Source organism: Vanellus vanellus (assembly GCF_965231255.1).
Source record: "Vanellus vanellus genome assembly, contig: HAP1_SCAFFOLD_44, whole genome shotgun sequence".
Taxonomy (NCBI): Eukaryota; Metazoa; Chordata; class Aves; order Charadriiformes; family Charadriidae; genus Vanellus; species Vanellus vanellus.
The window spans coordinates 514,101-527,639 of record NW_028127957.1 but is presented as its reverse complement, the minus strand read 5'-3'; the positions used below and the strand labels follow the sequence as shown (position 1 = coordinate 527,639).

The 13,539-nt window shown below is 43.3% G+C and overlaps 1 protein-coding gene across 1 annotated transcript in view; it reads right to left on the bottom strand.

The window, feature by feature from the left end:
• LOC309684805 (E3 ubiquitin-protein ligase TRIM36-like) overlaps positions 1-10,386 on the bottom strand; it is a gene marked incomplete at both ends in the record, with an annotated part of 147,714 nt that extends 137,328 nt beyond the window's left edge. The window contains 2 exons of the mRNA XM_082500664.1: positions 4,002-4,084; positions 10,339-10,386. Coding sequence (XP_082356790.1) covers positions 4,002-4,084; positions 10,339-10,386 — 131 coding nt within the window. The remainder of the gene's footprint in view (positions 1-4,001; positions 4,085-10,338) is intronic.
• Positions 10,387-13,539: the final 3,153 nt, after the last annotated feature.

Genomic DNA, 13,539 nt, shown 5'->3' with positions numbered 1-13,539 from the left:
ATGTGAAAACACCTGGCCAATTTTACCTATAATTGTACTTTTACACTTTTCATGAAAATATTATTTCCCCAGTCCTAAAGAGAAATTGATGCACTCAAGAAGATTTGACATAACTAAATGGTTCCTTTAGGAACTGTGAGCCACATGCAATCAAAGGGCTTCTGGGGAAAAAACGTTCCTCTCTCAGGGTAAACCTTTACTGAACGACTGATAAGGCAACCAAGCAAGAAACAGGTCTGAGAAAATTCTTGCATGAGGCACACTTCCAACTTATCAATGTGTCCTCATTCGAAGTAAAGACAAAACCCAGAAATTCCACAGTTATCTGGAACTGTCACTAATGATGCATAAATCGCCAGCGGAGAAGCTCAAGAAGAAGAATCTGACTGCAGCATTTTGGTGTCTTTCATATTCATGTTGATCTACAGATTTCCTACCGAAAAGGTCCAGGAGGTAAAACAGGCATGAGCGGTGGTGGAGGTGGTGGCGGCGGTGGCGGCTGCTGCTGCTGAATCTGCTGACGGAGCCTTTTTGCGTAACCAGTTCCATTGTTGAAGTTGTTCACAGCCTAGAGGCAGAAAAACGTTTACAAAAAGGTAGTATGAAACTTCAGTAGATACACGAAGAAAAGGCTCCACAGAGTAATGTTACTTGTGTGCTCCTGCAAACGTTATCAATCCTAAAATGAATCAACACACAGATGTATGAACACATCGCATTAAACACTGATATTGATGACGAGTGACTCAGAGTATCTGTATTTAAAGCACTTCAGTGTTAACACCAAATTGGAAAACAAAAGTGTGCCCTGAATTGGCCCCATTGTCTCTAAAGAGTTGTAAGCTTCTGTAACAGCAGATGATGTATTTAGAAAGTAAACGTGGCCTTATTATGCAATTTAGCCTTGCTTAAGGAGACGTAAATTATTATTTTCTTCCCTTTCACCTTTTACTAACAGACTTTTCTTACAAACAGTTTACGTAGAAGTCATCACGTTACCTTGCGCAGGAACTGGTTGGCAATGAGAGCATCAGGAGAAACATCTGTCTGATGACACGTTGGGCATGTGTGTTCCTCAGACTCCAGTAATGCCGTTCTAATACCTGTGTGTCAATAGAGTCATCACAGAAGGTTTAGCCAAAGGACGGCAATGTTGGGGGTTCTAATAAAAAGACATATATGACTGATGGGGGAATATGGCTTTAATTGAGAGCGTGAAGCTGTAAATGTTCAATAGTGTAAAACATTTCTAGTATGCAGCATTTATTTCTGGTATACAGTTTTGATATTTCACCAGTGTAACACTTGATGGTTCGACCAGTCTCTTTTCCACTATCCGCTGCAGTGAGATGTCACCAACCTCACAGTTAATGAATAAAACACACCTCAACAAAACATTAGTAGGTTTGAGTTCTGAAGGATTCCACCAACTCTCCCCTGGAGAAGAATGCAGATTAAATGCCCAACGACCTGTTTGTTGCAGAGCACACAATTATGTGTGAGAGAAAGGGCTGTGAAAAAACTAAATGCATTTGATATCTAATACTGCAATGCACTGCGCAGTTATGCACTCTTCTCATACGCCTCCTTCCGCATGGAAAGAGGATTTAACCGGATACATGAAAGGAAAAAAAGCTTTCTGCCTTTTTTTTTCCTTTATACAAAAAGAGCCCTTTCCTATTCAGGGGATACATTAGTATGAAATAGAACGGGCAACAACGTAATTTCGCCGTCTCCTATTTCTGCTCTCAGAAAATCAGAGGTGATGTTTTGAATTAACAAACACGGGAAGAATACGTACATTTGTCACAATAACTGTTTCCACAGCAGGGAATAACAGCGGCATCAGTCATTATCTCTTTACAAATGACACACAAAAACTCAGCTGGAATAGGGTCTTCTGAGGATGAGGGGGAGGACGGCTCCTCTGGTAAAAAGGGAGGCTTTTCCTTCTTTCCTCCAGCATAAGCTTCCCTGGAGGGTGGGGTGGGGAAGGAAGAAGAAAAAAGTTACAGATGGGTAAAGGAAAACTGTTCGAAGCTTTGGATATCACCAGAGGAAGATAATAGATGGAATTCTCATTTCACATTTGCCTTCTGAGACGCAGACATTTAGTTTAAACCACTTTGCAATAGTCACAATATGAGAAGAGGGAGGTGGGAACAATCTTCCTTCTGCAGAACTTTCCCATTCATTGGATCAACTAAGAAATTAGCTCAGACTAGAAACATCATTTGTTGACAGCCAGAAATCAGGTGCAATGAATCCCACCTCTCCTGGGCCAGAGGGTACATGCAAATTGTAGGCTCAGGATAAAGTTTGTCTCTGAGTAAGTGCATTTTATAGATGGAAGAGGTCTATGTTACAGCTTCTACAAAAGGAGATGCGTGACAGAAGAACAGAAGTGCCACCAAGTGCATTTTGAAACAGCCACTCCTGCCAGCACACAGTACTATTGTCTTAGTTTATAGCAACAGGAAAATCTCAATGGGTTTCCCACATGGGATTTGATAAAAGTCAGAGCAGGGGAGGAAATCTCAGTCCAAGAGCTATTTGTTAAATTTTACAAGAAGCCTTTGGAACATAAAACAGAAGCAAAATGAGCTTTCCAAGAGAACAACTCCACATTAAACACGACAGAAATGTTTTACAGAACTACAGATTCTTAGCGCACTGCAAGTTTAACCAAGTTCCAGAGGCACGAACAGTAGGACCACCCCATTTTAATACTAGCAAGTATCACAGTTGTTAAGGTGACGATGCAATGCCAGTGCTTCCTCCCCCGTAATGACCGACGCTGGCCAACTCGGTTGCATCGTCCCTCAGGCATTTACGCATGGGTTTGTCTCCTTCACTTTTTGGTCCATCCAATTAACTCCATACTTACGCATTAATAATCGGTAGTGCACATTTTCCAGTGTTTTTCAGCATAGCACCCTTTCTATTGGGATCTTTCACGTCCATCGCGAAACTCCTTGGTATTTCTGTGCTCTTTTTAATTCTGGGAAAAGGCTTAAAATTTTTGTCCTGTTAAAAAAAGAAATGCAGACATATCTCATCTTAAGACCCACGCTTAGAATGACATTTCAATGATTATTTTAAGCAGCAAAAGCCCTTAATCCTCTCCTTTTACCTAGCACAAGGGTTTCTCAACTAAAATACTTATTTTCCTAAATTAATAGAGCCAATATGTTTCAAAGACTTGAGCAGCGTATTGAACTCAATCGACGTTCTTTTGCTTAACTTCAGGTTCCATAAGGGTAACATATCCCTGAGCTCACCACCCACTCAGAGAGGAGACACAATCGCATATGGCTCCAAAGCGCAGTCCAGAGTGAGAGCTGAACTCAGTGCTCGGAATCGGCCACTGCAGAAACTTACTTTCACCACCTATATACATGAAGGCTGCACATGCATTCAGCGACTGATGTTACCTGGCATGAGTACTCAGCCAGAGACTTGTGTCATTAAAACACGCAAATACTCAATAGGTGGGGTCAACAGAAACATCAATAGTATTGAAATATATGTAAATACACATGAAAGTTCCCAGAGAAAGATCTATGGGCATATTTAATGTCTATGACGTAGAAAAAAGAAAATGTCACATTTTTAATTCTAGGTTTCCCTTGAATTTTGAAGGCTTTTGCAACATTGCCATATAACATCTGTCTGTCACCCCAAGAGAAACACTTCCGAATAAGAGCGTTCCCGTGTTTGTTACGTAACTGCCAAGGTAAAAATAAGAAAAGCTAAGTAACACCAGAAGTACCCCACAATCTTACCCCATTTGTTGGGCAGTGCTTTATATAGTGGCCAGGTTTTCCGCAACGAAAGCAAATGTATGATGGTGGAGGTGGAGCCAAGGGTTTCTTCATGGAACTAACAATTTTTTGGGAAAAGAAGAAAAAGGTATGCATTTGTCTCTCTTGTTAAAAGAACCCACCTCTACAATCTTTCCATAATCTTCAAAGAAGAGATGTGACATTAGCAACACTTACTTCATTGGATCGTATTTACAGCACGACTGGATCATCGTAGCTTTCGTTATATCTTCTTCGGAAGCACCGGCCAGGTCGTCACTCTGTGTAACAGGGAAGGATTTGATGCACACGTTAGAGACACGTTCAAGCCCACACAGCCCAAGACAGCACCGCTCACCCCATCCTGGAAAGAGCAGCACAACGCTAGCTGAGGTTGCGTGAAAACAGCTGCTTCGATCAAATACAGTTGTCCTGAACGTGTTCTGGGGAGTCCATATGCCATCGCGTGATGTTTATGTGCCCGTTCACCCCCCTGAAAAGAGCATTCTCGGGCACTCAGAACCTTCGGCTCTGTTTGTATCTCACAGAAAGACTGGTGTGACCAATCCAGTTTTCTTCCAAGTGGACTGAAGCTATGTGCAGAAAAAAATATACTATCCCGTATTTTTAAAGGGATTTTTAAGCTCCGGACCATTAGAAGGACAAGCTATCCACTGTTCATTTAATGGGGAAAGATGCATGCAACTATCAGTATTTATATTTTGCAGCATTAAAAGGACACTCAAGAGTCGGGGAAGTTGTTCCAAAACCAAAGCTAAGCAATACAATGTGAAAAAGGAAAAAAATACCCTCTAAAGAATTTTCATTGCAGGAAACAAAAAGCACGCAACAACCCATACAAACATACGTATCACAAGCTACGGACAGACAGAGGTAGAACACGGCACCAAGTTCAGCTGTGCAAACCTTGAACCTGCATGATCTAAAACCCACCATACATTATCTGTACAACATAAAGTCGTACAGGAAATTTTCCAGCATATTCACTATGAAATACAATGCATTACTGGGCACAAATACCGATATTCGCATGAGAACTGCGCAAATGATGGCATTACTCACTTTTTGCTATGCTGAATTCAATACATTGTATTTGCCACAAAGACTACATTTTACTGGAAAATAGATTAAGTCAATGTTTGGAAAATTAATACAAGGCGACATTGTTTAGAATTAAGTGCAGTGTGTAGAAAAACCTTTGAGACTGTTTTTACATACTGCTTTTGATGTTCCACTCGTAGGCCCAGTTCGACTTCTAGGAGAAGAAAGAAAGGGGATCAGAACTTCAAATAAAGCACTTGTACCCAACATAAAGCAGTGAAAACACATTCGAAAACCCGAACATCAAAACATTATGTTCTGACAATCTAATGAACGGGGAAGTTCCTTTGTATACATAACCTGTTCTCTCCTGGTACTGAAAAAACCCAAACCCCAAATCACAGTTCTCCTTGGTCACAAAGCACTCTGAGACTGACAGATAGAGAACACGGCAGTGCAAGAGGAAGTCCTCAGATATTTTATCTCGGCTCTGTAAGTACCAAAAAAATGAAGCCTGTGCTACAGTTTTGTGTTCTTGAAGAATCAGCCACCAAAGCATAGAGGTAACTTCAGCCAATCTGTGGGTCCCTGGTATTACAAATGGGTACCAGATAGAGCAGTTTAGTTTCTAAGAAGGAACAGTCATAATTTTGACGCTTCAAAGTGCAAGTTTACTTCCGTGAAACAAATCAGTAGTCTGACAAAGAAATAACAAAAATCTCAGCAGCACAGTCTGTAGAACAGTGTTTCTCTGTGGAAGCCCACACACTGTCTTCAGGTATCCACCACGCTTAGCCATGAAGGTGTCAAAATACTAAACGTGTTCCATATGCTAAATGGACTAAAAATAGTAGTAGCAATGACACCTGAAAGCATTTTGTGTGATTTAGGAGTCTGGTGACCAAAATAAAAGATACATTAAAATCTGCCCCATGACAACAAAAGGTCAGAGCAGCTTTAACAAGAGAGGTACAATCTCAATGCCTCTGTAAACTAATACCCATAAAAAAAGCTAACACACTGAAACCTGAACAAAGAATACAACGCTTTATGGACACTTACATAACTGATGGTTTGCTGCTAGCTTTAACTCCTCCAGCAGGGATTCTTCCGACAATTACCCATGAGTTCTTAGGAGTCGGGGCATTGTCATCTGCGTATTCTGAAAACAACATAAATACAGAAAAGAATATCAATCAGTTTTTAAGAATATATGTTACTATGTACTTACACAACACTTCAGAAAATTCTTTCACAGATTTAAAGGCAAAATTTTCTGTGTAACATTGTGCTGTTATCGCCTCAACACTCTAACAGTACATTTCAAGAAGTCTTCAGGTTTCATCATCAAACCCAAGCAGCAAAATCTTCAATTTTTAAAATAGTTTGAATGCCAACAGCAAAATGCTCTCAAAGGTCACTACAGGAGAGTCTGACAATGCGTGAGGTTCTTTCCTGATCTAGCCTAAGCTGCTTTGGCTTCTGTGAGGCTACAAATGGAATTGGATTATTACTGGTTCATTAAATGAACTAATACAGATTGTTTTCAGTCGTGCCACTTGGTCAAGAATGAAGTAGAAACATATTAAGGGAGGTAAATATTTATTAGCTTGTCTTCCTTGGACCTTAATTATGTTGGATAAAGCCCAACATTCAAAACAACATGGAACTCTTTTGGTACTATCTTTTACGAGACACTTCAAGGGGGTACTTATTTCTTCTAAATTTAGTTCTATAAAAGTTTGGTGTATGGCTGCATCTAATCCTCTAGACAGCCAAGAGAGCCAGCAGAGAGCGCGGCGCCATCTCACCTGTCTTTGGCACTGTCTTATGATCCAATAAACAGCCCCCAAAGAGTGCCCGTCTCTCTCCATGTCCAACAGTGAGCCCACATGTGAAATCTAAACTACATTCCTAACCTTAGGGTGGTTAAACTTAGACTACATAGATCTTGATCGCGAAGAAAAAGTCTATGAAAGACCTATGTTGTGTATCTCAGGAACGTACGCGTAGGGTTAACAGCCCATTTCCACCTTTTCCATTTACAGTCGTCTGATGCAGGGAGTCACCACGCGTGTGACAGTATAAATATATATGGGGAAAAAGGAATGAAGGATTTTTATGCTCTTTGTAATATGCTATCTTTTATCGTCACTAAATTAAAAAAGCGGGGAGGACGGGAAACTATGTCATTGTTTCTCCCTGTAACAGTAATTTGAAAACTGGTAAACATTGTCCGAGAAGACGGAAAGTACTTGCCTTTCTGCAAGCGTCGCTTGGTAGCTTCCAAGGGTAATAGCTCATTTTCCCAACGCAAAGACGCGGTTTTTGTTGATCGGTGTTTGTGAGGGTACTGAATCCTGTAATACTCGCCTAAATATATCCCAAGAGGGAAAAAAACCACCGGAGTTTACTATATTGGCAGTGCTGCTGTTTAGGAAAGAGTGACTAATTCTGTATTTACCAGATATATAGCACACTTCCTTTATTGCTCTTTCCTCTTCAATATCTGCAGCAGTCTTAGGCACCCATTCAGAAACATCTGTAGGAAACAGTTTTAAAAGATTTTTAGGTATCTATACAAAGACCTTCAACAATTCTTAATAATCAAATCCCATAATGAATTTCATTTCGGTCATGGCTGTTTCTTTTCTGACTGTAGCCTCTGCTTCGGGACAGAAAAAGGGTTCCTTAATATTAGGCATTGCCAAGTGCAATGGAATTGCACTCACAACACATATTAAGCTAACGTTTGGTGATTTAAAATGATTCAAAAGCATCTTCAGTACTCCTTTGCAAAATAATCCTTCATTTACACCCAAAAGGAAATCTCCTGACTAAACACGTCACTGGGGAGTGTGTGTCACCAAACCTCTGCCTAAAGTCACCATCACGTGACGTCTGCCGGCAGAGCTGGTGAAGTGAGCGCTCCTTATCTGTCCCAGTTCAGGTATGTGGTTTATACCACTGCTGACATCTACAGCCAGGCATTTCACAGCAGTTAGAAAACGTTGCCTCACTCCCATCTGGGGACTACCAGTTCCAAAATTTGAAGATTAGCTGGAAACTATTTCCAAAAATTGTCAACAACTCTTCTCTAAAAAAAAAATTCTAATACATCAGTTGTGAAGTACATTGCAAGGGTCCAAAACCCCCACTCTACTTCATTGAAAAAGAAAGACAAAAACTTTTTACAGTTCTCTTTCTCTTCATCGTCCTCTTCGTCATCTTCGTCATTGAGGTTTATAATCACTGGAGGGTGAACCGGTAGTAAAATATTCTTATGAGTTCTGAGCGATTGTTGACGATGGGCCGGAGGCAGAATCCCTTCTCCTACACCCTGTGGCAATGGGGCATCTGCAGATAAGAACATTATATGTATTTTATTAGGAGGGAACTAGAACATCAAGTCCAGGTTCAGACCAGCAGGTACAGTTTTTAAATCATTATCATATTGAAGGAATCATTAAATAGAGAGATTGTGCATTGTAGAAAAAATCTGCAGAGGTTGACATCTTCCAACCACCAGAGAGTAGGAGAGACACTCTCTTCCAAGAGCACCTTCCAACTACAGAGAGTAGGAAGAATCATGGGCACTTGCTTCTCTGAATGGGCAGATGAGGCAGTGCTGAAGAAAGCCTTTTGCAAAGAGGAACACAGTTATCATTCTACGCTATGTAAAAAAGGACGAGGGGGTATGGTATTGCCTTGCACACTGTATTTCAATAGCCTGCGTCCAATGTTCACGCCTGAACAATTTATTCCAAATGATGAATGGAAAGACACCTGCACGCACTGCACTGTAGTCTGACGTTATCTATCCGAGGGGGGTCTCATCCATCTCACATGTTGTGCTCTATCAACAGATATTGCTACCAGTGGCCCTACCAACCTCCTCCCCCACCACACACACTACTCATTTCTCTTACATCATTATCTGCCTACTCACCGCTTTCACTACTGGAGAGATTTAATCTAGCAAATACCCAAGTAAAGCAACACTTTTACTCTGTGGACCCTGGCAACCTAAATTGCCATTTGTGAGTTCATCTTTCATGTCACTCATAGTTAGGAAGACCTGTAATGTGACAGCTGAAAAAAATCATGTGGCAGACCCTATTCAAACGCCAATACAATTCCTTTCTTTGCCTTCAACTTGCTGGGGCAGCAGATCATACCCGAGTGATTTGTAACAGTGCGTTTCTTGACCTTAATACATACTATGTAAGCACGGGAAGTAAGCACTGGGAGGGCGTTTTCCTGTATCTACTTACTCTCATGAACAAATGGTTGAGAATATATTTTTACTCACTGTTACTAGGCGGCAAAAAAGGCCCATTCATGTAACGAGGTTTGCTGTGATGGAAGGCACAACTGACGCTCAAACAGCCTGAGGGTTGTCTTTCCCAGCAACAGGAGGTGTTGCTGTACTTTTGCTGCAGGAGAAAACAGTTTTCAGGTACTGTAAATACAACAATAAAAATGGACTAAATGGATTAATACGGGGTGTGCTGCTGTGAACACAGCGACAGAATCTGCACCCGGAACCCACATGAGGACAATGACTTTGTGGGTAAGTCACGCTACATTCCCGTACGCTAGTGGTTGCCTCAAAAGTGAATCTCCTCTTTTAAAACTCTTCGGTTTTAATTAATAATACAGTAGTCCAGGTATAACAGCATTATGGTGACAAATATAAACTCGGGTTTATATCCTGGGTATGAACGACATCCCAGCTGACAGCTGGAAATGCCAGGTTGCCGGTTATTTCTTAACCAGTTTCTGAGTGATTTTTTAGAGGAAAACAAAGTCACACTTGAAAATATCGGAGCATTTGAAGGTCAGTTTCACTCAGTTCCAGACACCAGTAGCTGGGTCTAGGAGCAGCATCTCAAACCCACGCCACTGTTGGACTGTAGTCAGTACGACTGGGCCATCCCCTGAGACACGCTGGGGGCTGGAGCCAAAGCCCATCGCCCCGGCATTAACGCCTAAATCCCCCGGGATGAAACGGATGCAATGACAAAGAGCCCTACAGCCGCCCCCGGATTTTCACCAGGTGGAATGTAAATATTTCTTGGAAGAACAAACCCCTTTTGAAGGACTTTGCTTTAAAGAACTGGTTTTGCAAAATTCAGGGAGTCGCTATAAGCAGAAGTTGCAAACATGGCCTATTTATTCAGAATATAATGTTGGTTCAACAGGACAGTGATGAGTGATCTCTATGCGCGGTTTTTAACTTGTGTATTCTCTGAGTATCCGAGCCCAGTTCCCAGGAAAAATTGTCCATAGTTTAGATGATCAGTAGCTCTTCTCAGCACTTCTGAAGATCAGATATCTCATCTACAGATGCTGCCATAACCCAGCCAGCGTGACATAGCAACTTCAAACTTTACAGAACAAACCTCCCTTTCAACATGGACATCTCAAGAAAATCAACAATACAAACCACTCTAAAATCTACTGCATTTACCTGTGCAGAGTCGGAATAAAAATAGTCGTCATTCCCAGCAGTGGCCATTTTCACCTTTTGTGCTTCTCCTCCACTGCCAGAACATACATGAAAACGTTAAAGCTATCAATAGTCAGGCAAATCGTATTCTTACCCTGAAAGCAGTCATTTTCTTTCAAAAACTAGACCGTCAGAACCTTACCTCTGATTCTTTCTTGAAACAAAACTACAACTGACAGTGAAATACACACACAAACGAAGAGGTGGTACCCGCTCCAGGCTTGCTGCACCAACAAAGGCAGTTGCCAGCCAGTACAGAATGTACTTCCGAGGTTCCACGGTTGCCAGCCGCTCCTCCAGCTCATGAAATGATAAAGATGGTGCTTTGGGACCTGTCCGGCTTGAATGTCTTCCTTTATCTCCATTGCTTCAGAGTAAAGTGTGGAAAATTGGACCGTTTCAAAGAGTCTCCCATTCCACCGTTTCCTCAACGTAAATGGAACAAACCCATTTGGTGGGGCTTAAATAGTACCCAGCTTCTTGCTGTAGGAAGTGTGGTCTTAGAAACAAATCTAAGACAAACCTTATTCTTTGGCTGGGTTTTAGACAAAATCCTTGTGATCAGTGTGTTTCTTACTGTACCTTTTTCTTGGGATGGAGAAACTTGCTGCTTCCTGTTAGTCCCCTGTTAGCCGTTACCTGCTCACACTGCTGGGCTTCATTGCTTTTTCTTGCTGCCGTGGTGTCCACTGCCACAGCTCAAGCAGAAAGAACAGCATATGCCCGTGCCCCCAGTTAACACCTCTGTTCCCATTCAGGTCCCAGGCTGCCCTGAACAAAATCTATCTAGCACTGTTAGACCAAAACTGGGGAACTTAGGAGTAAAGCATAACAGGAAGCACCGAAAGGAAAAGGAGCTGTGACCTCAAAAGAGAAGGATGCCGCCACTTGACGAGTACGAAGGATACAGATGAAGCCAAAAAAGAAGGGAGGTAGATACAAGGCAGAATTCAAGCCAGAGGCCTAGAAGTGCATGTGACTGCTGGTTTCTTGGGAAAAAAAAACCAACAAAACCGCCACCACTGGGCTGGACGGACTAATCACTGGAGCACACCTGTACTGTATGCCATGGGTCTGCCAGCGGGAAGGGTGACAGGCGCGTACATGACAAGCAGGTGCCAGTGACTCCATGGGCACAAACGGTCCGAGGCTCAGTGGTAGTGACACCCAAGTTGGGGAAGAAGTACGAAGGCATCAAAACAACTTCTTGTCTCTCGAGGAGCCCATCAACTTGTCTGTAACTCGAGTATCAGCGGATACTGCGGATAACTGTGAAGGAGAATACTGCACACCTGAACACGGGGACTTTGGCACTGGAATAAAGAGATTTCTGCAAGGATGGATCCACCTGAGCACAGAAGGGGACCAAGGTGGGGAGTGCAAGTGAGAGCTGTGAACAGAGACACGATATGAGAAGACTCCCACAGTTCCATAAGCCCGACATCTGACTGGGGCACACGGGGCAAGGAAAGCTCCAGAAAGCAGATGAGGACCATGAATAATGAACTGTCAGTGGGCAGCATCAGCAGAGTAAGAAAGTGCTAATGCTGCCAAGAGCGATCCAAACAGGGGCTCTTTGTAGCTGTATAGCTGTGCCCAAATGAGGCAGAAAACGAGAAGAATGAATTCTCTACTGGGTTTGCCTGGCAAGGGTCTGGTAGTGGGAGGGCTAGAGGGGGAAATTCTGTGAGAAGCTGCTAGAAGCTTCCCCCATGTCTGACAGAGCTCCAGGACAGACCCACCGCTGGCCAAGGCTGAGCCCATCAGTGATGGTGGGAGCGTCTCTGGGAGAACAGATTTACGAAGGGGGAAAAACTGCTGGGCAAGAGCAGCCAGAGAGAGGAGTGAGGAAATGTGAGAGACCTGGATGAGGGGACAGAGTGTATCCTCAGCAAGTTTGCTGACGATACCAAACTGGGAGGGGTGGCTGACACTCCAGAGGGCCGTGCTGCCATCCAGCGTGGCCTGGACAGGCTGGAGAGCTGGGCAGAGAAGAACCTGATGAGGTTCAACAAGTGCAAGTGCACAGTCCTGCACCTGGGGAGGAAGAATGCAAAGAACCAGTATAGGTTAGGGGTAGACCTGCTGGGAAGCCATTCTGAGGAGAAGGATCTGGGGGTCCTGGTAGATAGTAAAGTATCTATGAGCCAGCAATGTGCCCTTGTTGCCAAAAAGGCCAATGGAATCCTGGGCTGCATAGGGAAGAGTGTGGCCAGTAGGTCAAGGGAGGTCATTCTCCCCCTCTACTCTGAAATGCTGAGGATTCCAGGACACTGGAATACTGTGTCCAGTTCTGGGTTCCCCACTTCAAGAGAGACAGGGAACTGCTGGAGCGAGTCCAGCAAAGGGCAGCTAAGATGACTGAGGGATTGGAGCATCTCCCTTACAAGGAAAGGCTGAGAGAGCTGGGACTCTTTAGTCTGGAGAAGAAAAGGCTGAGGGGAGGCCTTATTATGGCGTACAAGTACCTAAAGGGTGGGTTGAGGGAGGATGGAGCCAGACTCTTTTCAGTGGTTCCCAGTGACAGGACGAGGGGTAATGGGCACAAGTTGGAACATAGGAATTTCCATTCAAATACACAGAAAAACTTCTTTAACTGTGAAGAAGGGTACCAGAGCACTGGCACAGGCTGCCCAGGGAGGTTGTGGAGTCCCCTTCTCTGGAGATTTTCAAGACCCGCCTGGATGCAGTCCTGAGTCATGTGCTCTGGGCAATCCTGCTTTAGCAGGGGAGTTGGACTAGATGATCTCTAGAGGTCCCTTCCAACTCTGAAAATTTCTGTGATTCTGAGATTCTGTGAAGCTGATCTCAGGAAGGAAGAGATGATGCTGAGAGTGTCCTTGGTGTGGACAGCATGTGATTCAGGCCAACTGTGAAAATAATTGGCCTGATCCATAATTGTATCATCAAGGGAATGGTTAAACACTGGAGGAGAGAAGAACCTTTTCAAGTTAGAGAGTGAAGGAACACGAGTGAAGACCCTGGTGTGATGTGTTTGCTGTTCGGGCACTGCCCAGTATCTACTGGAGAGAGAAGGGAGAGAGCTCAAACCACTGCAGGGGTGGGATTCAGTCACTGGCCCAAAGGCACCCACTCTCTCTGAGATGCCCTGGGTGATGCCTGTCACACAGCCAGGCTGGATGGGGACGGGGTTCCTGTACA